The sequence below is a fragment of the Dryobates pubescens genome, chromosome 4, assembly GCF_014839835.1.
Source record: "Dryobates pubescens isolate bDryPub1 chromosome 4, bDryPub1.pri, whole genome shotgun sequence".
Classification (NCBI taxonomy): Eukaryota; Metazoa; Chordata; class Aves; order Piciformes; family Picidae; genus Dryobates; species Dryobates pubescens.
Window position 1 is genome coordinate 21,010,217 of NC_071615.1, and position 22,060 is coordinate 21,032,276.

A 22,060-nucleotide genomic window follows, 5' to 3' on the forward strand; every position below is an offset into this window, starting at 1 on the left:
ACATGAGTGAATGCACATGGTTATGCATCTTCAGTACCAAAGACCTGGGGTTTAGGAGCTGGAAAGCTAGTGACATTGAGTCAAGAGAGATGTCTGCTTCTTCCAGTGGGAAGTGGCCCCGCCATGTTCAGGTAGAGTCACTGTATAGCAGTAATGCTCTCCCTCCATCTGACTTCAGCACACATGGATCGGATCCTGAGCTTCCCCAAACAGAATGTGTTTGAGCAGAAGGCTGTCTGCCTAAGCTGCCCCAATTCAAAGCAGAGGAGAACTGATTGAAGAGGAAGACAGAGAAGAGAGCAGGCTATTCCCTCTTCAGGTCAGCTACCCTTTGGGGGGCATATTTTAGTGGAGTTAATGTAGCTAACATAGGACTGCTGCATTCTCAAACAGTACAAGGGGGCTTTGACTTGTTAACCATAAGCTGTATTACATGCAATCATAGAATGGTTTGAGTTGAAAGGGACCTTAAAGATCATCCAGTTCCAACCCCCTCGCCATGGGCAGTGTCAAATGCTTTACAGAAGCCCAGGTAGATGACATCAGTTGCTCTTCCCTTGTCCCATTGATGCTCTAATTCCATCACAGAAAGCCACCAAGTTGGTCAGGCAGGATTTGTTGAAGCCACGTTGGTTACCACCAATCACCTCTTCTTTTCCATGTGCCTTAGCAAGGCCTGCAGGAGGATCTGCTTCATGATCTTGCTGGGCAGACTGACTGGCCTTCCTTTTTTCCCTTGTTGAGGATGGGGGTGATGTTTTCCCTTTTCCCATCAGCAGGGACTTCACCAGACTGCCAGGATTTTTCAAATAGGAGGGACAGTGGTTTGGCAACTTCACCTGCCAGTTTCCTCAGGACCTGTAGGTAGATCTTGTTGGGCCCCATAGACTTGTGCACCATCAGGTTCTTTAGATGGTCTTGAGCCTGCTCTTCCCTTATAGTGGGTGGATCTTCCTTTTCACACTCCTTACCTTTGTCTTCTGGAGCTTGGGTGGTACAGCTGGAGTCCTTGCTGGTGAATACTGAGGCAAACTAGTCATTGAACACTTCAGCCTTGTCTGTGTCCCTCATGACCAGGTCTCCATTTTCCTTTCAGAGAAGCCCCACATCTTCCATAGCCTTCTTTTTGTCCCTGATATACCTGAAGAAATCCTTCTTACTCCCTTTTACATCCCTAGATAGAGTTCTATCTGTGCTTTTGCTTTCCTAACCTGATGTGAGGTACAGCAGCTCTCACAGGGAGGTACCCAGCTTCACTGGAGGGCATGGACACAGCAGCCAGCCAGCCCTTTCCCACAAAGCTGGTTTCAAAACTTCATTTCCACTGTGGTGCCATGGTTACATTCCTCTTGTTGTCTAAATGCCTCTAGTTTTATCCTGAGGCTCCTTTTGCCTTTTTTATTAAAGGCTTCCACTCTGCTGTCAGAAATGTCCCCCATGCAAGCCAACTTCAGCCTCTTCTTGGCCTACAAGAAGATCCAAGTGGTGTTATGTTGCATTTCTTGGCTTTTCAATCATTCATGTGGCTCTTTTCTAATTTTCCAGTCTTTCAAACATAGCCAACCAGGATTATAAACCATGTGAAATACTGGCCTTACACATGCAGTGTAATGGGATCAGAACAACTCCCTGCAGTTTCCTGATAGTATTTTGATTTTTCTTTCAACTTGTTTAAATATTTTGCCAGTCTTACAGAGCTGCACACCCTCTTCTCCACTCTCCAGCTCCCACATAAGGCACTATACCAACAGAGATACCAGCACACCTGAAAGTTGTAAGCACTTAAATTGTCAGAAAACATTCAGACCAGAAGATGTTAATTACTTCCACTTATGTCCATAGATCACAGCATAAATGACGTTTCTACAGAACCCTTTCCTCAGTGACTAAAGCAGTGAGGTTTCTGTATTTCTTGGAATGTCCCTCATTCACTGTGCCACTCTATAGCAGTACAGCCTCAGCTGTGATACAGGTTTTGATTATTTGCCACAGCTGCTCAAATCTGGAGACAGAAGACTTCTCCAGCTCAGCCTCAGCTGGGGCTTAGACACGGAGTTTGGGATCTCGCTTCAGACTAGGAAGCAAAGGTTCTTAGATTTTGTGATGGAGAAAGTGGGTGAGATAATTTTGGAAAGCATCCCAGTGCACAAAATGTGAGCTAAGTGGGGTCAGGTCCAAGGCAATTCTTCATATCTTTGAGTTTTGCTGACACCTGCATTCAGAGGCTCAGCCTTCCTCTTGTGTTCTCCTGTGTCAGCAGAACTGACTGAATGAATTCACTTCTCTGCATCTGATTTGCAAGTTTTTGTTCTTCCACGTTTTATTGTGTCACTCTGTAATTACAGAGGCATAAGCACTGAGAGCCCAAGGACCAGGACATTGGGGTTTGAAACACGTTCGTATCGTGTCTTGCTCTGCATTGCAGAGATGGGCACCCCCCACCCCCCCCCAAACATCCATGCACAAAACCATTCAGGCTGCCTGAAGGGCACAGCAGAAACAACTGCAACCTTTGACATGCAGAAAATACTGGTGTCAGTGTTCTGTATGCCTTTGCTTTCCTGGGAATGCAATGCCACACAAGCCTGCATTTTTGCAGCCCTCAGATGGTGTTAGCAGCATTGCCTCCATTATTCATACCACAGAACAGGTACCAAAAAGTAAAACCATTTCCCCAGGCTCAGGGAGCAGATGTGGCTCATGCAGTCATAATCAAGGCATGACTCTTCTGGCTAGCCTTTTAAAGAACTGCAGTGGGACTCAGACACCTCTGCAGCCTTACAGAAATATGTATTGAAAGTGAAAATATGTATTGAAAGTGAAATATGTACTAAATCCCATCTCTTACTTCAGCAGCTGAGTTCCTGGGGCCCAGCACTTCAGGCTAGTGCTATAGCCACTGAGCTGGGCCATTGTCACGACTGGTGGGACCTGCCAGTCTTCAGTGGGGCTCAGTGGGGGCCAGGGCACAGCAATGCTGAATGGTCTGTGGTTTCCTGCCCTAAGCTGCAAATCCCCATGGCAGGAACAGAACAAGTGAGGAGCCATGGCAGGGTCTTTCATCTGCGAGGGGAAGCACAGCATCCCTGGCACTCCTTGGAACAGAGACGAGGAGCCAAGGGCTCCTGTGGTTGCTCTCTACCAGGTCACTTGCCCTGCAGTGGCAGTTACAGCATGCACAGGTTGTCATTTATCACAGTATCACAGTATCACAGTAACTAATTTAAAAGGTACTGGTCAGTTAAAGTTGTGACAGTGGGCGGTATGTGGGGTCCTATATGTCACAGAGGCATAGAGGTGTCTGTGGCACTGTGGTTTGATTTTCCCTCTGAGGAGTCTGAGCAGCGTAAGCTGTGCCCGTAAGCCCCCTGAGAAAAGTTTCCCCAGTCTCCCTAACATCCCTCATGCAGGGAAGGGATTCTGAGGAAAGGCACAGGGAGGACTGGCAGAGGAGAGCTGCACTGGCCACTGCACAGCTCTGAGAGAGCTCTGCAAACAGCCCGGCTGTGAGCTCAGTGAACTCCCTCCTCAGCAGCAGCAGGAGGCAGCTGACTCGAGCAGATAGCTGCAGCTGTGCCTGGGTTTTGGCTGCCTCTCCTCACCTTCCAGCTCTTGCCAGGCTGCGTGGCCTTTCTCATAGGTGTCTCAGCAGCAGCTCAGGCCTCACTGTCCCCTCGAGGGTTCTAGCCAGCAGCCCCAAAGATGTCAGCTGGAGTACAGAGCAGCCAGGCCACAGCTCCAGGACAGCAATAACCTCCCGTGACAGGAGTTCTCTGTGACTTTGTGCATGACTTATTTCCTCCTAAGGCATCTCCGAGACTTAAGAGTGTGGGGCTGAGTCTCTGCATCACACAAATCTCCCCCTTCCAGCATCCCAGGGCAGCAGCAGGGCAGTGTTTACACATCAGAAACAAGCAAACCACTGTGTGGGGTCTTTCTCCCTAGCTGCAAGGCACCTGTGCCCGGGAGGTGGCGACAGTTGCCTTCCCACACTGCGCTCCCCACGGAGTGCACCGCACCCCCCACAGTTTACACCGCACCCTGCACACCCCACAGCTTACACCACACACTGCACACCCCACAGTTTACACCACATACTGCACACTCCCCCCACACACCTTAAACCTGTGCCTGAGGGTGAGGCAATACAGTATCCCTCCAGTGTGCAGCACAGAGGGAATCCACGACCCGTAGATGTGCATCTTGGTAAGAGCTGTAGATTACTGGACCTTACTTTTCTCCTGCAGAAATAACCTGTGCCTGTACAACAGCACCTACCACAGCATGGTTCAAACAGCCTAGCCTCTGGATGAAAGCAATTCCCTAGGTATTTTAACCAGACCTAAAACATTTCCATTTAAATGCTTGGCTACCATTCATTTAAACTTGGAGACATGTCTGAGGATCCCCACATTTTAGGAGAATCTCACTGAAGTCCCTCCCCAGAAATGTGGCTCTGAAAGCAGGACTTAAGCAGTGTGTGAGGCAGGCTGGGTCAGTGCATGTATAAATAACAGAATTCATATTCAGTGTTGTTGCCTGCTACCCTTTTATATTTCCTAGGCAGCAAAGGTTGGGAAATGTTTGGGTTTGTTTCATTCCAGAAAGATCAGCATAATCACACCTTGCACCAGTGACATCCCAGACAGTATCCATGTTTGTCCCACCTTGCTGATACAGCTAAGGGGACACCTGAACACCCACTCACAGCTTTCTCATGTATGTTTTGTAATTAATTCAAAAGACAGATCCTGAGCCAGCTCTGGGAACCCAGCCTGCCCTGGCCCATCAGGCGGCTGGCTGTGGAAGGCCAGGATTTCAAACTCTTCCTGCTTCCTCAGAAACTGCAAAGTCAGAATAAAAACAAAGGAAACCAGCACTCTGGTTACCAGAGTTTAAAATCTGATAGTTCATAAACTGCCTGCAGTGAGAGACTTCACTGCACTGGTAAACTGGTGTTTCCTAAGGTGTAAGTGAGAGATTTCACTGCACTGGCAAACTGGTGTTTCCTAAAGTGTTAAGTCGTTAGGGCTCTCAATAATCCTCTAGGTCAGCAGTGGGCTTTTTAAACCCAGTTCTGGCCAAGTATATAGCAGTTCCTAGATTAAAGACTTGTACCATTTCCAGTCAAAGTAAAGCTGAAATAAAGCTGCTTCACCTTCTAGAGTTGTTCAGCCTTGTCTTACACCCTTAGATAGAGAGCTCCAAAAGACAGTAACAGAGCAAGCATGCTTTGAGGGTGAACCCTCCAGCCCTGTGTTTTGAAGCTAAGCACTTTGGTCAATCAGTGTGGTATCTGTGTAAGTGATTGCTTCTCCATCTCAATCTGCCCTGCCTCTGTTAGCTCTCCAACTGGTCCTTGAATCATGGGCCAAAATCTGAATTTTAAGGACAGAGAAACCAAAATAAAAGGGTGATTGACTTACAACAAGAGGATATAGGTACGCTGATAGCCAGAATGATCCAGGCAATGTCCATCTTGCTGAGGCAGATGGTTGCTCTGTGCTGGGGTTTGTCCCCCTCGGTGACATGAGAGATGTTTCCTTGCACTCCCGGTTTCCAGGTCCCAGCAGGAACCAGTCTGTTTAGGAAGTTCCCAGTAGCAGTGGATCCAGCTGTGGAAATGGAGCTGGACAACCTTGTGGTAGGTACTGCAGAGAAAGTGCTGTCCAGCAAGCTGGTGTTAGTCACCCCGCCATGCTGCGTCACGGCGGGTCCCTTGGGCTCTCCCACTGCTGGGGAGGAGATGCTGACGTCAAAACTGGTCTGAACCGAGTGGCCTGCTGCTGCTGTGGCAGATCCAGGGCCGGCAAACAGAGGGACATTGGTACTAAGATTCAAGGTCACCCAAGAGTTGTTTTTGCTCAGCATATCCCATACACTGTAGTGGGTGGATTTAAAAGGCACCGACACTGCTTCAGGATCAGCTGATGGTCCAGCAGTTGTGGTGGCAAAATCTGCCTCCTGCACCGCCAGCTTGGCCCCATCCCCTTGCTCAGCTTCCCCAAGGCTTCCCGAGGCGTTGTGGAGTGGGGCAGGGTCTGGGTGTTCAGTTCTTGCCAGCCCCCTGCCACTCACATGGCTGGGCACTGTGCTCTGGGGCTGGATCGGGTGCTCCGTGAAAGGGCTCCTCAGGGTGGGGAAGGGAGAGTGCAGGCTTGTCTTTAGGTAAGGCTCTGAGGACTCTGTGAAGTTGCCTTTGAACACCTGGAAGATTTTCCCCTTGGGGCGAGTCTGTGCCGAGTACAGGGCGCTCTGGTTGTGTGAGTGGTAGGTGCCCTCCTGGCCCAGGCGAGGGCTGCCTGTTTGCTTTTGCCCAGTGGAAGGGGCTGTCTCTGCCAAGCTGACGGGGTGGGCAATGGTGTAAGAGGATGTGGGAAGGGGCTCTGATGTGTGGCGGCCTTTGTGGCGAGGCGTTGTTCCCATGGCTGTGACACTGTCCATCGGGAAGCCCTGAGAGGAGGAGACGGTGGGAGACAGTACCTGAACAGAAAACACCAGCTCTTCTGTCAGTGCCAAGATCAGCAGAACACCTGCAGGGACAAACACACAGAGGGTGAGACAGGGCAGCCACCAGCGCACAGCCAGCATGGCCTGCACAGCTGGCAGGAAGGACTATCTGCCATGCCCTGCAGGAGGATGGAAGAGTTGGCATCCAACTGTGTCAGCTTCTCTGGGAAAGTAGAGAGAGAAAAGAAAACCTGCAGGGGCTGCAGAGCTCCTGTGGCTGTGGAATGGTGGAGTGGGAATGGGAAGGCTGCAGAAAGCACAGGGAATCTTTGTGGCAAAAGGAGAGAGCAGCCTGTAGTATGGACTCATTGGAGTGCTTTAGAGTGTCACAGGCAGGAGACTTCCCTCTAGAAGCTACAAAGAACCCTACTCTTTAGGGGCAGAAACAAAAGAGAAGTTCAGTTTTGTTTTGGCCTCCAGATGAATGTCTGCATCATGACAGGGAACCTCAGACTGCTCATCCTTCTGGATGCAAGATCTTCAAGCTGGCTGCCTCTCATCTTGGATGCCATTAAGCAATCTGGTTTTGTGAGACAGCAGCTGCTGAGCCCTTGTCAAAAATTAGGTCAAGGGGGGGACATCTGATGAGAGGGCTTCCTGGGTTACCCATGCTGTCCTTTACTTAGAAGCTTCTAAAAATCTAGTCACTTATTTTAGAGCATGAGATGTGGAGAGTCTGTAGCTGTTAAAAATAAACAAGAGAGTGCAGCTAGCACAGCCACTTCAAAAAGCCACGTGGCGCCCAGCAGTCTGACTCCATCTAACACAAGTGCCCTTCACACCCCTGTACAAACCTGTTCTGTGCTCACGTGTGCTGGGGGGCTGGGTTGTGTGAAATCTGCCTCCTGCCACAGCCTGAGGGTCATTTAATGAGGTGCCAGATGCCCACCACTGGGAACATCAATTCTTCCATTGATTCCTAGTTCAGCTAATGGATGTGGCACCTGCAGTAGCATAAGTCTCCCCAGGATGCAGAGCTAACATGCTGTGAGTTGGCATGACCTGCCGGGACCACATCAGTCACAGCCACCATTTCCGTATGTTGAAGCTGCCAAGGGCACTGTGGGGCTCTGCCCACTAGGAAGCACATGGAAGCACACCCTTTGCAGAGCTCACTGAGCAGCATCAGATGGCACTGCTAGCACCATGCTAGTGTGAATTTCAACCAGCAGTGTCAAGGTTTCCACAATCAAAAAATCAGGGAGCTGTGTTGGCCCAAGCAGCAGAGCTTCCAACAAAGACTGTGGAATACCCTCCTGCCCCCTTCTCCACCCTCCTCAGGTTTGCCAGCTTTCTCTGTGAGCATTGCAATGCCATTCAGCTCTACCCTACTTGGAAGTATCTGTCATGGGCACAAGCAGAAAAGGAAGACAGGGACTTGAGAAAATGAGAGAGGATCTCCAATTAGGTGTCCACTGGGCTCTAGGGCTCTCTTGCATATTGGGCAGACTCAAGTGCAAATGCCAAGAAATGTGTTTATTCTGGATCCTGCTCTTCATTCACACCCATCTGCAAGGAGTTCAATGCACAGAGCAAACAATGATCCAAGAAGCAGGACCTGTTCCTCTCACCCAGCTCAGTTCTCTACTTTGGTCACCGTCATTTCTGAACCAGAACCGTACAGAGCTCGGCAGCCAGCAAAATTCACCTCCCCTTGCCCCAGCACCTTCCTCTCACTGCCTGATGCTACCATTAGCTCATGTGTTTTTTAGATTTCTGAAATAGGTATCTCTGCCAAGTAAACCATCATCTAGGATACTGCTTCCCAGTTCCTAGCCAGCCACGGACGTGATCTTAGCAGAACATCTAGGCAAAGAAAAGACCAGATTCTGCACCCTGAGATGCAAGCAGGAAAGCAGATTGTGTTGTTCCTGTGGAGGGAGCATCACTCTTGGAAATGAAAGGCAGGAGTTAGCTTCATACTTTTGGCAGCACTTATCCTGAGGTCAAGGTCAAAGCAGATATTCTAGTGTCCATATGGCTAATATTTCATGCCAAGGCAAGTTGCTGCCACAGAACAAATGCAAAGAGGAAGGGATGATGATTTATTTGGGATAATGTTTTGGGAAATTTCAGGCCTGCAGTTCTGAGCACATAAGACAGAAGTGCACTGGCAGATCTTATGAGACACTAGATATCAGGATTGTCATGCCTGCTAAAACCCTTGGGTGTTGTGTAACCCCTTTCTCTCACACCTTGCACACAGAAAAATGTCTCCGTTAGGTTCATGTTTTATCCAGAATATTCCTTGAGGGATAAAAAAGCTGTCAGCTTTTCTACATATTGTGCCCTGGGGTTACAAACCCTGATCTCTGTCTGCAAACCTGCCTCACATCCATCTCCACTTCCTGAAATACCAATAAATCAGCAGCTTGCTGCTGTACAGATTGATCACCTCTCTGGGGCAGTCTGCAGTCTTAGCAGGTCACCACATCAGGCACCAGCAGCCACATGGATTTGGCTCCTATTTTAAGCTGGCTGCTGTATTCAAAGGAAAGAACACATCAAAATTAATTTATCTGACAATAAACAACCGCCTCCTTGCCATGTGGCTGTTCTGGATGTGGCACTTAGGTTTTCCTCATCTGCTGGGCTCCCTTTAACAACCTCTGTGGAACCACCATGGCCACGCAAGCTTCTTAAGACCGTTTCTGTAGTGGTTGAATGGACCCCAGTAACTCCTTCAGTGACAACCAGAAAGCAGCTAATTTGTGCCCCTAACTACTGGGAAAACATTCAGCCCAGTAGATGATTGTAAAAATGACCAGTGCTGTGCATCTAGGGAGAGACTTCACAGTGGGCTTTGCTGGCCCCTTTATAACTGGTCAACAGTCAGTTGGAAAGCAAAAGTAAAGCTGTAATGCTCAGCATCAATTCCTCAGCATACTCTGGCTGGATTTGTGGTGACCTGATTGCTCAGAGCTCCCACTTACTTTTTTATCACTTGAGGATATGCAATGTCTTAGAAAGTGGGGCTTTTATTGAGGACCCTGACATTAGACCGCCCTATTTGCTGACTTAAGCCTACGGAAATGATGCGCTTATTTTCTATACTAAGGCATAGGAGGAATTTGTTACAGAAACAGTCTTAACCAAACCCCTTCAAATTTCTTCCCTTCCCAACCTCTGCGTCACCAATACAACTGCCCTGAGAAAAGGGCCATGGTGGTTATGACACCCATTGTCCCACAGTGCCTCAGCTTATCCTCAGACTGCCCCCTGGTTGTCATCAGTTTGTCATGGGCAAAGTCTTGATATCCCACCTGAAATGGTACAGAGCAGACGGTCTTGGTCAGTTCAAAGCACAGCCCTGCAGCTCTTTGTCAAAGCCTTTGCTTTTGGCTGCCTAAGACTCTTAGGACTGATCTTACTCAGAGTGTAAGCCCTTTGGGCTAAGGAGTGCCTGCTAGCATAATATTCATACAGACTGATGTAAGTATATTCTAGCAAACAATAATAATTAATTCTATTGTTAAAGGTCAGGCCAAATCATTAGGGTTTTTTTCGTCAGAGGCCTTTCTATGGTATTGGAGCTTATGTTCAGAAGGGGTCAGGTGGATTTGGGTTTTAAATGCTGTGTGTCAAATTCCTGCTTCTGGAGTCTAATTTTATGACTACATTAAAACCACTCAAGCTTAATGAAAAAGCTGATTGACCTGACAGCTCTGTGGTGTGAACTGTGTCATCCCCTGGTCAGTGCACCAAGGAGTATTAAGTAAAAAATGAATTAAATCAAAGATGAAGCAAAACAGAGTGACAGCAGTGTACACACAGGGTGCTGATGTGCATCTAGCCATAAAAACTCCTTCCTGACAACATGGTGCAATGGTTCACATCTCAACAGGATCTCCCTGCAGTGCTTCTTCCCATTGGACACTCACACAAGCTATCCAGAAGTGGTGTGTACAGTGAAGGAGCTCTTTACAGCACTGTTTTCAAAAGGCTGCAGCTGACATCCTCAGTCAGTCTCAGAAAAGTTGGCAGTTAAGGATGACTTTGCCTTCCCAGACTAAGAAACCCTCAGGGTCCTATCATTTGGGAACTTCCTTGTGACCCTTTTATTTGCACTCAGGAGGCAGAATCGCCTCCCTCTAATCCAGAAAAACAGTGCCTTGGGCCCCAGCAGCTGATGTTCTCTGACTGTTTTATCTCAGGACCCTCAGAGCCCCTGCTAGGAGGCAGTGTCTTGGCACAGGACACCAGTGAGAGGCTCCATGTAGGAGTTACTGGTGGCTGCTGCTGCCTGTGATGCTTGGTGGGCACTTGGAGACTAGCCTTTCCACATGGCATGGCAGAATAGGCACATGGCTAGTGAGGCAGCTGCCATGCTCAACTTCCCTGGGCAGCCCCTTTAGACAACACAAACTTATGTAACTCCTGATCCAAAGCCTCTGGAAAGGTTCCCAATGACTTTCATGGGCTTTGGACCAAGTCCCAATGACCAAAGACACAGTGGAAACTTTTGAGCTGCACATTCCCATCTTCTGCAGCAAATGGACATGCTGAGATCAGTCTGGTGTCTGACCCCTTCTGGCTTCTGCTACCCCAGACCTTGCAGCAAGACAAGCAGAACCACCCTGAGCAGTGCCTGGCAAACATTTTTGCTTTAGGAAACACTTTTGGTGCAAGCTGGACTCATTATTTCAGACTGCCGTGGGCAAGGGAAGCAAAGGGAGCCGTCCTAGAAAGGACTCACTGTCTACAGACCCACGCACAGGCACAGTGCATGGGATGCTGAGGACTCTCTGCTTCTCACAGTCTTGACTTACTAATAGGTTGTGTAAAGCCTGTTCAGAGCAACGGCAACACCATTAATTTCTTGTGTCTCTCAGCCAAACAAAATCCTTTCATGGAGCAAAAGGAATCTTTAAAGAGGGAAATTGTGCAGAAAGTCTATATTATTACTTCTTTTGTGGTCATTTTTGTGATGGCAATTTCTTTGTCAAAGCAGTATGATTTTCACACACAGCAAAGCAGCCTCAGTACAAACAAAGAGTTAAGTAAATTTTATCTCCATTACTGGTGGCAGAACTGAGGGAAGTAAAAGTAGGTTACTCTGCACAGAAAATTTCTCTTCCCTGCCTGCTGATCAGTGGCTCTCATGCCAGAACTCCCAAACCTTAACTTAGAAGTTCTTGCCTGTTTTCTCTTGTAAGCATTAGACAGAGTGATCACTCCCCACCTCAGCACAGGAGGCATTTGGTAAAATGCAGGGAAGGAGAGGCATGGATCAGAGCTCCATAGCCCAGCATCAGCGGAAACCGTGGACATCACATGCACAAACACAAATGAAGCACTCCCTGTGCACTCCCTGTGCACTCCCTGTGCAGCTGCAGCAATGGGAGCCATCCATGGCTTTCATCTGGCAAGATGTCCTGGTCCCTCAACCACATAAAAACATTGCCTCTAAGGTGAACTTCCTCCACAGATTGCCAGAGAGTGACTGGTAAAGCACAATTCCCTTGTGGCCTCCCAGGAGGTACACAAAGGGTAATACAAATAGGATAGTGCCAAGTAGTCACAGAGCAGGCAGCTCCTGATTCATCCTCATCCTGCACCAGGGACCCAAAGGCACTGGGAGCAGTCGCTTTAGAAACACTTCCTAGCCTCTGTTCAACCCAAACCCACGCAGACATCTGAGCTGTGCAGCCCTACAGAGAGAATGCCTGGCAATCTAGGACAATGGTAATTACTGAGATCAGGGCAAGACAAAGAGAGAGTCTGTCTCTAACTGCTTCTTCGACGTAATCACTTACCTGAAAATATCATTTGGACTTGTCAGCAGACATCCTCACCTGCTCAGATCACACAGACTTGGAAGCTTCATCCCTCAGCACAGAAAGGAAAATAGATCTCCCCGGTAAGGCAGCTGCAAGCAGGAGTTGCTGTTGTTGTTGGAAGTGGTTTGGAGGAATGAGGACAGCGGCAGCCCAGGCAGGCGTGTCTTGCAGGGCTGTGCAGTGCCAGGGCTCACTTCTTTATGGAGCACCTTTGCCACCGCAAGGCAGCGTTACTGCCTGAGCCAGTCCACCTCCTGCCGGCACATCTAACGGCTGCTTGGTAGCAGCGTGGCTCCCCATCAAGCCCTGATGCCGTTTGCCTGACACGGGTCTATTCAGACGCCAGAAGAGTGCTGGCAGTTGTCGCTTTCTGGGAACAAAACAGCAACACGCACCCCAGCTGCACGCCCTTGTGAGGCTGCTCAGCCCTTGCACCCTCCCTCCCGTGCAGCAGGCAGCTTTTACTGTGTGGATGGCTTTACAGATTTGCCTCCTGCTTCTGTACCCCCACCAGACTTTCCACTTCATTCAGGTATCTCTAATGATATGAATATTCCTGTCAGAAGGAAATCCAGGGAATGAAGTAGGGATCTCTCCTTCTCCTTCCCTGGCACTGAAAGGCATGTTCTGCATTTTGTTCCTTCACTCCTCAGTGGTAAATGAGCAATTTCTACTTTGTAACCACAAATAAGTCTGCACATCCTGTGATTCCTAATGCTGTAATCCTACCTCACTCTTTCCATTATTTCTCTTTTCTCTTCCTGGCTTTCTCTCTGGCAGAGCTGCATGTCTGAAAGAACACACTGCCTGGAGAGCACAGAAAGGTGTCCTGTGCAGCCAACTACCAGCCCCTCAAAAGGCATGGGAAAACAGTGAGAGTAGCAGGTTGGGGTCTTCCTGAGAGCAGAGTAGGAACCCCCCAAGAGTCAGGGGGCAATCCTACTACTCAGTCTCTGATTCAGAGTCCCTGTGGTATCCAGGGGGGCTGCAACAACCTGAGCAGTTGGTTACATGGGCTACTTGCAAAAGTATTTGCTAATACTTTGCTGGAGAGAAAAGCCAGTTCCTTCTTTCTCATGGTATCAGGTGAGAAGATCCTCTGCTTTCAGGCCTTGGATACAAGCATGCTGCAGCTAGACTTTGATGCTGTGGTGAAATCTGAAAGCAATGATGCTGTGATAATATGTTTGAGGTTCAGCAGCACTAGCAGGCCTCTGACAGTAACCCCAGTGCTGACTGCCAGGGACAGAAGTCCCCTGTCAGGAGGCCAGGCAGGTGCATGTATTACACCACAAGCAGATTTTACCTGCAGTCACAGGAACTCTGTTTCACAGCCATGACAAGAACACAGAAAGACAGAGGACAAATAATAATAATAGATCTGCTTTGCATTTTTGTGCTCTTGTGCTCCTGCTCCTTTTCTCCCTGCCATTTGCAACTCACTTTTCACCCTTTTTTTTTTCCAGCCTGAAGGTTTTTCTAAATAAAGAAATCTAGTGCATTACAAAAATCCCAAAACTGGTCCTTTGAAACACCAGCTTGTTTAGCAGTTTCTAGAACTCAGGGCTGATTAAGAGCTTGAGGCTCAAACAGTAATTTAGCATGAAGCTGCAGCTGGTGTAACAAGAGAAGCATGCCACGTATTTTAACCTTTGCGGGAGGATTTGCCACATCTGTAAGCAGTAACTCACTGTGGATTTCTTCCCTGTGTGCTGTCATGGATGGAAACATCTGGCTCAGAAGAGCACAGCCCGTCGCCTGGCGTTTCAGATGAACACTCGTAATAAGCACAGAGGCTCTGTGCATTCCCTTGTCCAAAACCACACAGAATACACCAAAATAATTTTAAAAGCTCATGAGTGTTCCTTGGGCTGACAGCTCCCCCCGTACCCAGAGCTTGTCCAGCCCCAGCTTTGCAGTGCACATCCCTTCCTCTCCAGCCTTCCCTTGGCAGTTTTTGTTGGCAGGATGCTGTTGCCAAGGGAGACAGAAAGGATGTGCAGCTGGCTTTTCTTTCACCTGCACTTAATGTTGCTGATCCTGTTTATGTTACTGCAGAACCTTTGGCTTCTAAGAGAGCTACCATCAATGTCACCAGACCTTGTGAAGAGGTTTGACAATGACACAAATAGCTGTGGCCTCTGATGGAAAGCTTAAAATAGGATTTTGTCCACAAGAGGATGGAGCTGGTGTCACAGATGCTGACTCAAGCATGGGTATCCATTTCACAAGCAGGAATAAAAAGGGGGAAAGGAAGATTCAAAGCCACCTTAAAAAGGTTTCTGACAGCTCCCTAAACCATCAAGTGTAAAAGTTTCATGCTCAGTGTAAAGTGGCCCTGGCAGGCAGTTCACAGTATTCCCAGAGAGGCTCCACTCATGCCATTAACCAAACAGGTCACACAGTATGAGGAGCTTTGACTAGACATCCAGTTTTCACCTGATGAAAATCAGCTGAATCCCACTTCGTATCCCTCCATCAGTCACAAAGCAAACTGAAGATTTGTTTAATACAATAAAAGGCTAAAGAAAATCCCTGCTTGAAAAGGTGAAAGCAATCTCTGTGTTGTGATACCTTCCAGGAGAGGAACTCTCCCAGTTCTGGACATTCTGAACCAGTTTCCACAGAACACCAAACAACAAGTCTTAGAGAGCAATACTTTGGTGGCATGGAGTGACTAGAGCAGGGCCTGGCAGCCTTTCCATGGCCATGTATTAGGAAGCGTTTTTCTTTCCCACGTCAGAGGGTAATGGGCAAGCACTAATTCAGTTGAAGCTCAGAGCTGCTTCCTCTCACAGAAACAGCATGCTGCTGATCAGCTCTGCCTGACCCTTGCAAGGCAGGAGGCCTGGTGCCTACTGAACTGGAAAGCAGCAGGTAGGGTGAAGAAGTAGGAGCCAAAAATATCCAGCTCTCAGACTGCTGCACTTCTCAAAATCCTCCCACTTGCAGTTGGAGATAACCAAGTCAGAGGATTCTGGTTCCAGCAACAGACGGTATCTTGTCCAAAGCTAATTTCTTCAGGACTAAGCCTGCAGCTCTAAGTAATTCACACAGACTCACCTGTCAATCAGGAATGCTTTTTCCACACTCAGGATACTCTTTCATTACAGCAGCAGCACTTTTAGCTTGTCTTTTCCAGGGGAACATTGACTGGAAGTTTTTCTACCCCTGTTTTTCTCAGTAACTTACGATCCAGCATACACTGTAACAGAGCCTGACAACTGGCGAGAGCCAGAGCAGAGCACCCTGCTCATGGATGGCTCTACTCTGACAAGGGACCCTTTCATTCCCTGCTTGCAAAAGCTGTGCTTGAATTCTCCAGCTGCAGGTATAGAAATGTTGATGCTGCAGCCAGAAGGGATCTTACACCTATGCATAAGCTGAGGAGCTTCCACAAAGCCTGAGGGTGTTTCAGTCATTTCATCTGTTCACTGGAAGTAATTTGGGTGATTTATTACTTATGCCCCCTTCAAACACATTATTATTCCAAGTGCCTGGTTATCCTTGTGCTTACTCTCCAGCAAGAGCCTTTAACAAGAAGCTTGTGCTGATTGGTGGTGTGAGCAAGCTAACACACAATTAGAAAGCAACTACAGTACTGACTTGCAGGAGAGCTTCACCTGGACTTCACCTGTGAGCACTGCCCAGCTGCAGGAAAAGGGCACTGTGCCGCAGAGTGAGTGCAGGGGCCTGGGCAGCTATTCATCTGGGCGAGTGAGAATCAAAACAGGTCAGGGTCAAGGGAGTTGGCACTGCCAGTATGGGGGACTGGCTACTGGTTTAGGGGTACAAAGGGTGAGATTTGAATGGCAATAATACCCTAAGTGGTCTTGGGCAGGGAGTTTTCACATCCAGAATTTCTCTTGTGAGCACAGCCTGAGGATGTAAGAAAAATCAGCCAGAAAGGCTGTAACGTGCTGCTCTCCTCATCTGCTGCATTACAGAGGGGTAGCAAAGCCTCTGGAATGGATGTCAGGTTGCTAGGGTAAGAGGTGAGTTGTTACTCTTCATTTCTGTTCATCCTTCCTACAGATAGCGAGAGCTTTCTTTTGGCTTCTGGAAAATAAATTTGTATTGCCTCTTAGCTGTCTAGAGCTGAGCCTGACTTCAGCTACAGCTCACCTCAGGACAGCCTGGATGTTCAGCACAACCCAGCTGCACTGAGCCACACAGGGTCTGTTGCTAGCCCTGTGGGTCAGTGAAGCCCCTCCATAGGCTGCACAGAATGGAGATGCCTGCCTGAAACCGAGGGTGTCAGGGGTACATGTTGCACTAGGAAATACAAAGTTAACAGACAAAAGATCAAATTCCCTTCTCGAAAATATGAGCTGCCCACTGCAGAGAGAAAGAAAGGTGGGGTTGCTCCGTTAGGCCAACTGCAAGACTGCACAAGTATTGAGAAGCATTTTTGCCATCATTTGAAGCACCCAGCTTGGTCTGGAAGGAATGATGGTCCAGCTGGGCACAATAAATGGTATGTTCTTAGGAGTAAGGTCACAGCAGTGGCTGGATATAATTTGTGCTAATGAGAGCAGGACTTTGCTGCCTGTATTTCATCCAGTGCTACTGCTCCTGAATTAGATTCAGGAGGTGAAGACATGCAATACACAGAGAACAGAAGGATGAGAGAACATGGTGGTATTTGATCAGTCAGGGGATCAGTAATTCAAGTGGAAATACATATGGAGTTAGGAAGAGGATCTCACTTCATAAAGAGATGCTCCATCAACTCTGCAGTTCACTTACCTCCCCAGTTGCTCTTCAGCACAAATGCAGCTACCCAACACAGTGAATATTTCACCTCTGTACATGCATATTTGCATTTCAAAAAATATTCTTCCCTTCAGAATGTCCCTCTGAGGGAATGGCCTTGTCTGCCACAGGAGCACAATGAAGACCCAACACAGCTTTACATCCCATGGTATAAAGGTTCACAGTGGGCTCAGGTTGTCAGTTTAATGCTGCCTTAATGGTGACATCTGGCACTGTCCCATATGCTTCTTTACACCCTCAACACAGAGTCACTGTTTGCACTAGGAGTTGTAACAGTGAGCATGGCCCCTATCACAGCATTACCGGCACAGTACTTTGCAGGTAAAGTATTTTATTTGTCTCTTCTTTTGGGTTAAATCTGTTTCTGTTTATATTCAGGAGAGAATCTACCCATTCCTGAAATGTCACCACCTCCACACAACGTTGTATTTTGGAAGGAAATTGGACTGACAAGCCTAGCAAGTTCTGATTATTCACAGAACACCCCTGTGAAGAGATTACATGTACCAGCTTTTCCATGTTGCCTTGTCAGCACACAGCCCTTCAGGGACCTCCTCGTGATGTGAAAGTTAGCTCAGCCTCAATGTTCATTCATCCTTGACTTCAGTTCCCTTAATACCAGTTATGTTGCTGGTGATATGATGTGGGCATCTTATCTCTCTCCTTCCCCCTCCAGCAGCTACACTGGGAGCCTCATTTCACTTCAGACAAGCTACTACACTGCTCCCAAAGTGTGATGCTTAGGCTTCAGCTGCTGCTGAGGGTGCTGGAGTCAGCAGGCAAACCAGAGCAGGGCCTGTCTCCTGCACAATCTCTCCTCCAGGTGCACCACAGCTGTGCAGTGCTGCCCAGCCACCCTGGATGGCTACTGAGACATGACTACCAAGGGCTCAGACACCTCTGCCTTTATCCAAACCTGCAGCCTGGGTGGCCCATGCTGAGAACGCATCACAGGAGCATGCATGCTTGTCCTGGTGCTTTACTCCATGCCATGTCTCTAGCCCTGTGGTCTGACTGCGCTGCTCCTGGAGGTGATGGATTTTTCTCTAGTAGCAGTGCAGAAATGCCAGCCTGGAACTGGGTAGCTTCAGTGATTGCACCTGGCTTCGCTGCACTGTCCTCAGTACATGTCCCTGCCTGGGTCCCAAGAAGGGTGTCAGAGCTCCCCATCACTGGCAGCAAACTTGCAGCACAGCTGTGGGCTGCTTCCTTGGGAGCACTGCAAGCACAAACATAGCCAGCGGGGCTTTTGGAAGGGTGAATTAATCTCTGAAATAGCTAATAACATGTTGTCACTGCTTACACTGCTGCAAGCCAGCCTTGCCTTGCTCTGGACTTCGCTTATTAGTACACAAAGCATAACCTTGAAACTAGGGCACAGCAGAGCTAATGCCAGACGAAGCTCTTTCTGTTCACACACTTGGAATGAACTACAATTAACCATCACTATGGGCTCTCTGCAGACAGGTGCTAGAGGAGCTATGTGCCAGTCACATCCTGCATTCCCACAAAATGCCATCATAACAATGACATAAGTTGTCTTGTTGTCACAGTTTGCATTTTCCCTTTCTTCCCTGTCTCTCTTTAAGCATTCTCTGCTGTCATTGTGCCTGAGCAGTAAAATTATTCCCACAGTGAAGTGAAATACTGGAAAGCAGTTCTGTTTGGAGACAGAGCACCAAGGGTGGCACCACAGCATTGAAGCTGCAGCAGAACATTAGCTTGTGCATTAACCACCACTGCTAAAGAATAGATTAGCAGCAGCCTCAGCAAAGGTCAGGCCACCGAGAGGAAGGAACACTCAGAAGCATTATTTGAAGGGTATAATTTTAAGACAAAGTGCTGAGTTTCAGCCCCATTCAATATCAGGTGAAAGGAATGGATGCAAATAAGTAACAGAAGGCTTGCCTGAGGAACTAGTTCCAGGACCATTGCTAGCAGTGTCAGGGGAAGTCCACAAGGACATGTGGCTTCTGCTGCTCTGGGGTAAATCCAGGACAGCCCCTCTGCAGTTAGTAAGATTATTCAGTGTCCAAATGATTCTGAGAGGAGGGCACAGGAAATACTAAAGGAAGAAGTAAAACATAGTTGGGAGCTGAAGACCAACAACTAAATAAGAAATAAGAAATAAATCTGAAGATTAATGGCAATTAGGAAGGAGTTGTGGAAGGAGTAGGGATGCTTAACTTTTGTTCTCTTCAAAGCTGTATGCTGGTTGTGCCACCTGAAGCCATCAGGGCTGCTCAGCACCATTGCTGCTTGGGTGCCTAATTCCCCCATTACCTGGCCTGTTGGCAATTAGTGTTTCAGTCTAATAGGACATTTAAATAAAACTCAAGTACTTGTGAACCAAAGATGTGGAAAACAGCTGCTTGGCCCAAGATTATTTACAATAACACAGTCACTAAAACTGAGTTATCTGGCAAAAGGCAAGGCCAGCGGCTGAAGCGCACAAGGTAACAAGAAACCTGCCTAAGGCTGGATTTGTTGCACTCGGTACCCAGCCTCTTGGTTTGGGTGCTGCCTCACAAGACACTGATGGCAAAGCCATCACCCATGTGCCAGAAGCATCACAGGTGACCAACATTTTGCTGAACTGGGACCAGGGAAGGACCAGGCAAATAAACAGAGGGAGCAGCAAACCCAATGCTTGCCTCTGCTGTTCCAGGCCTAAAGCACAGCAGAGTCTTGAGGGCATTTCCAGCACACAGCTCTTTATGCAGACACATGACTCTCCACTCTGCCCTGCTTATTTACTGTGTATTTAAAAGTGTTCCTGCTGGAAGCTGATCCCACACAATCACAACACCAGAAACACAGAAGCACCTATAGCAATGTCTCTATTGCACAACTATTTCCTTAAGACGACCTTGGGTCTCAGATAGTTATCAGGAGAGAAGTAAAACCAGAGGAGGACAAAACGACACAGCCCAGTCTGTAACCATTTGTTTGTGAAGCTGCTTTGATATGAGCTTGCAACTTACAGGCAAGCACTTTGTACTTGCTCTGGCAACAGGAAGGATCTCTTACTTAGAGCTCCATGTCAGCTGCTGCCTGTGTCTAAATTAATGCTCCAAATTAGCCCTGTTTCACTGCGCATCTGTCACAGGAGATCCAGGGCGAGGGCTCTGGACAATGCAAATCCATAACACTGGTAATTATGAACAAGTACCTTTAGCAGGACACAAATGTTCCTATTCATCAGCACTGCCTTGGGCACCTCACAGGTTTTTCTCTGACACATTTTTAATTTCTACAGTCAGATTAATCTTTGGGTTTAGTAAGTAACTGCATAACTCTTTGTACTGGGCTCAGGCTTGGCTGCTTCATTTTTTCAGCATGTCTCTTGAAAAATCATCTAGCTACCAGCATGTGTCCAAGGCACTGACCTGCCAAGCTACGTGGCACACGCCATGCAAGGGGAAAAAGTATCCAGTCTTACTCCTTGAAATGATGTCATATTAACTATCTTACCCAGTGCTGTTTCCAAACTTTCTCTCTTTTTATACATAAAATCTTTGGCATGTTAAAAGACTGGAAAAGGGGAAACATTACTCCCATTTTCAAAAAGGGTAAGAACCAGGGAACTACAGGCCAGTCAGTCTCACCTCTGTGCCAAGAAAGATCATGGAGCAGATCCTCCTGGAGGCACTACTGACTCAGAAGAATAGTGAAGAGGTGATTTGGTACAGTCAGCATGGCTTCACCAAGGGCAAATCCTGCCTGACAAACCTGGTGGCCTTCTATGAACAGGTGACAACATTAATAGGTGAGGGGCGAGCAACTGATGTCATTTACCTGGACCTGAGCAAAGCCTTCGACACTGTCCTGCACCACATCCTGGTCTCCAAACTGGTGACACATGGATTTGATGGGTGGACCACTAGATGGATAAAGAACTGGCTTGATGGCTGCACCCAAAGAGTGGCTGTCAATGGGTCCATGTCTCAGTGGAGGCCAGTGACAAGCAGAGTCCCGCAGGGATCAGTCCTGGGACCAGTCTTGTTCAACATCTTTGTCAGTGCCATGGACATTGGCATTGAGTGCACCCTCAGCAAGTTTGCTGACGACACCAAGCTGTGTGGTGCAGCAGACACGCTGGAGGGAAGGGATGCCATCCAGAGGGACCTGGACAGGCTGGAGAGGTGGGCACAAGCCAACCTCATGAGGTTCAACAAGACCAAGGGCAGGGTCCTGCATCTGGGTCGAGGCAACCCCAGGCACAAATACAGGCTGGGCAGGGACTGGCTGGAAAGCAGCCCTGAGGAGAGAGACTTGGGGGTGCTGGTGGACGAGAAGCTCACCAGGAGCTCTCAGTGTGCACTTGCAGCCCAGAAAGCCAATCAGATCCTGGGCTGCAGCAAGAGAAGTGTGGCCAGCAGGTCAAGGGAGGTGATTCTCCCCCTCTACTCAGCTCTGGTGAGACCCCAGCTGGAGTACTGCCTCCAGTTCTGGAGCCCCTGTTACAAGAGGGATCTGGAGGTGCTGGAAGGTGTCCAGAGAAGGGTCACGAGGATGATCAGAGGGCTGGAGCACCTCTCCTATGAGGACAGACTGAAGGAGTTGGGGCTGTTCAGTCTGGAGAAGAGAAGGCGCAGAGATGACCTTATTGTGGCCTTCCAGTATCTGAAGGGGGCCTACAAGAAGGCTGGGGAGGGACTTCTCAGGATCTCAGGTAGTGATAGGACTAGGGGGAATGGAATGAAGCTGGAGGTGGGGAGACTCAGACTGGATGTCTCACCATGAGAGTGGTGAAGCCCTGGAATGGGGGAATGGGTTGTCCAGGGAGGTGGTGGAGGCCCCGTCCCTGGAGGTGTTTAAGCCCAGGCTGGATGAGGCTCTGGCCATCCTGATCTAGTGTGGGGTGACCCTGCCCATGGCAGGGGGGCTGGAACTAGATGATCCTTATGGTCCCTTCCAACCCTGACTGACACTATGATACTATGTGGAATAGCTTAGAAAGGACTGAAAAGGAAGAACTTTGGTTGCTGAGG

The 22,060-nt window shown here is 48.4% G+C and overlaps 1 protein-coding gene across 3 annotated transcripts in view; it reads right to left on the reverse strand.

The window, feature by feature from the left end:
* TMEM108 (transmembrane protein 108) overlaps positions 1–22,060 on the reverse strand; it is a 112,397-nt gene that overhangs the window by 1,854 nt on the left and 88,483 nt on the right. For 2 of the 3 annotated variants that reach the window (XM_054160922.1, XM_054160924.1), the window contains exon 3: positions 5,427–6,533. In XM_054160922.1, coding sequence (XP_054016897.1) covers positions 5,427–6,533 — 1,107 coding nt within the window. Of the gene's footprint in view, positions 1–5,426; positions 6,534–12,266; positions 12,708–22,060 lie in introns of those variants that run through there. The other variant, XM_054160923.1, reaches the window with a different exon arrangement.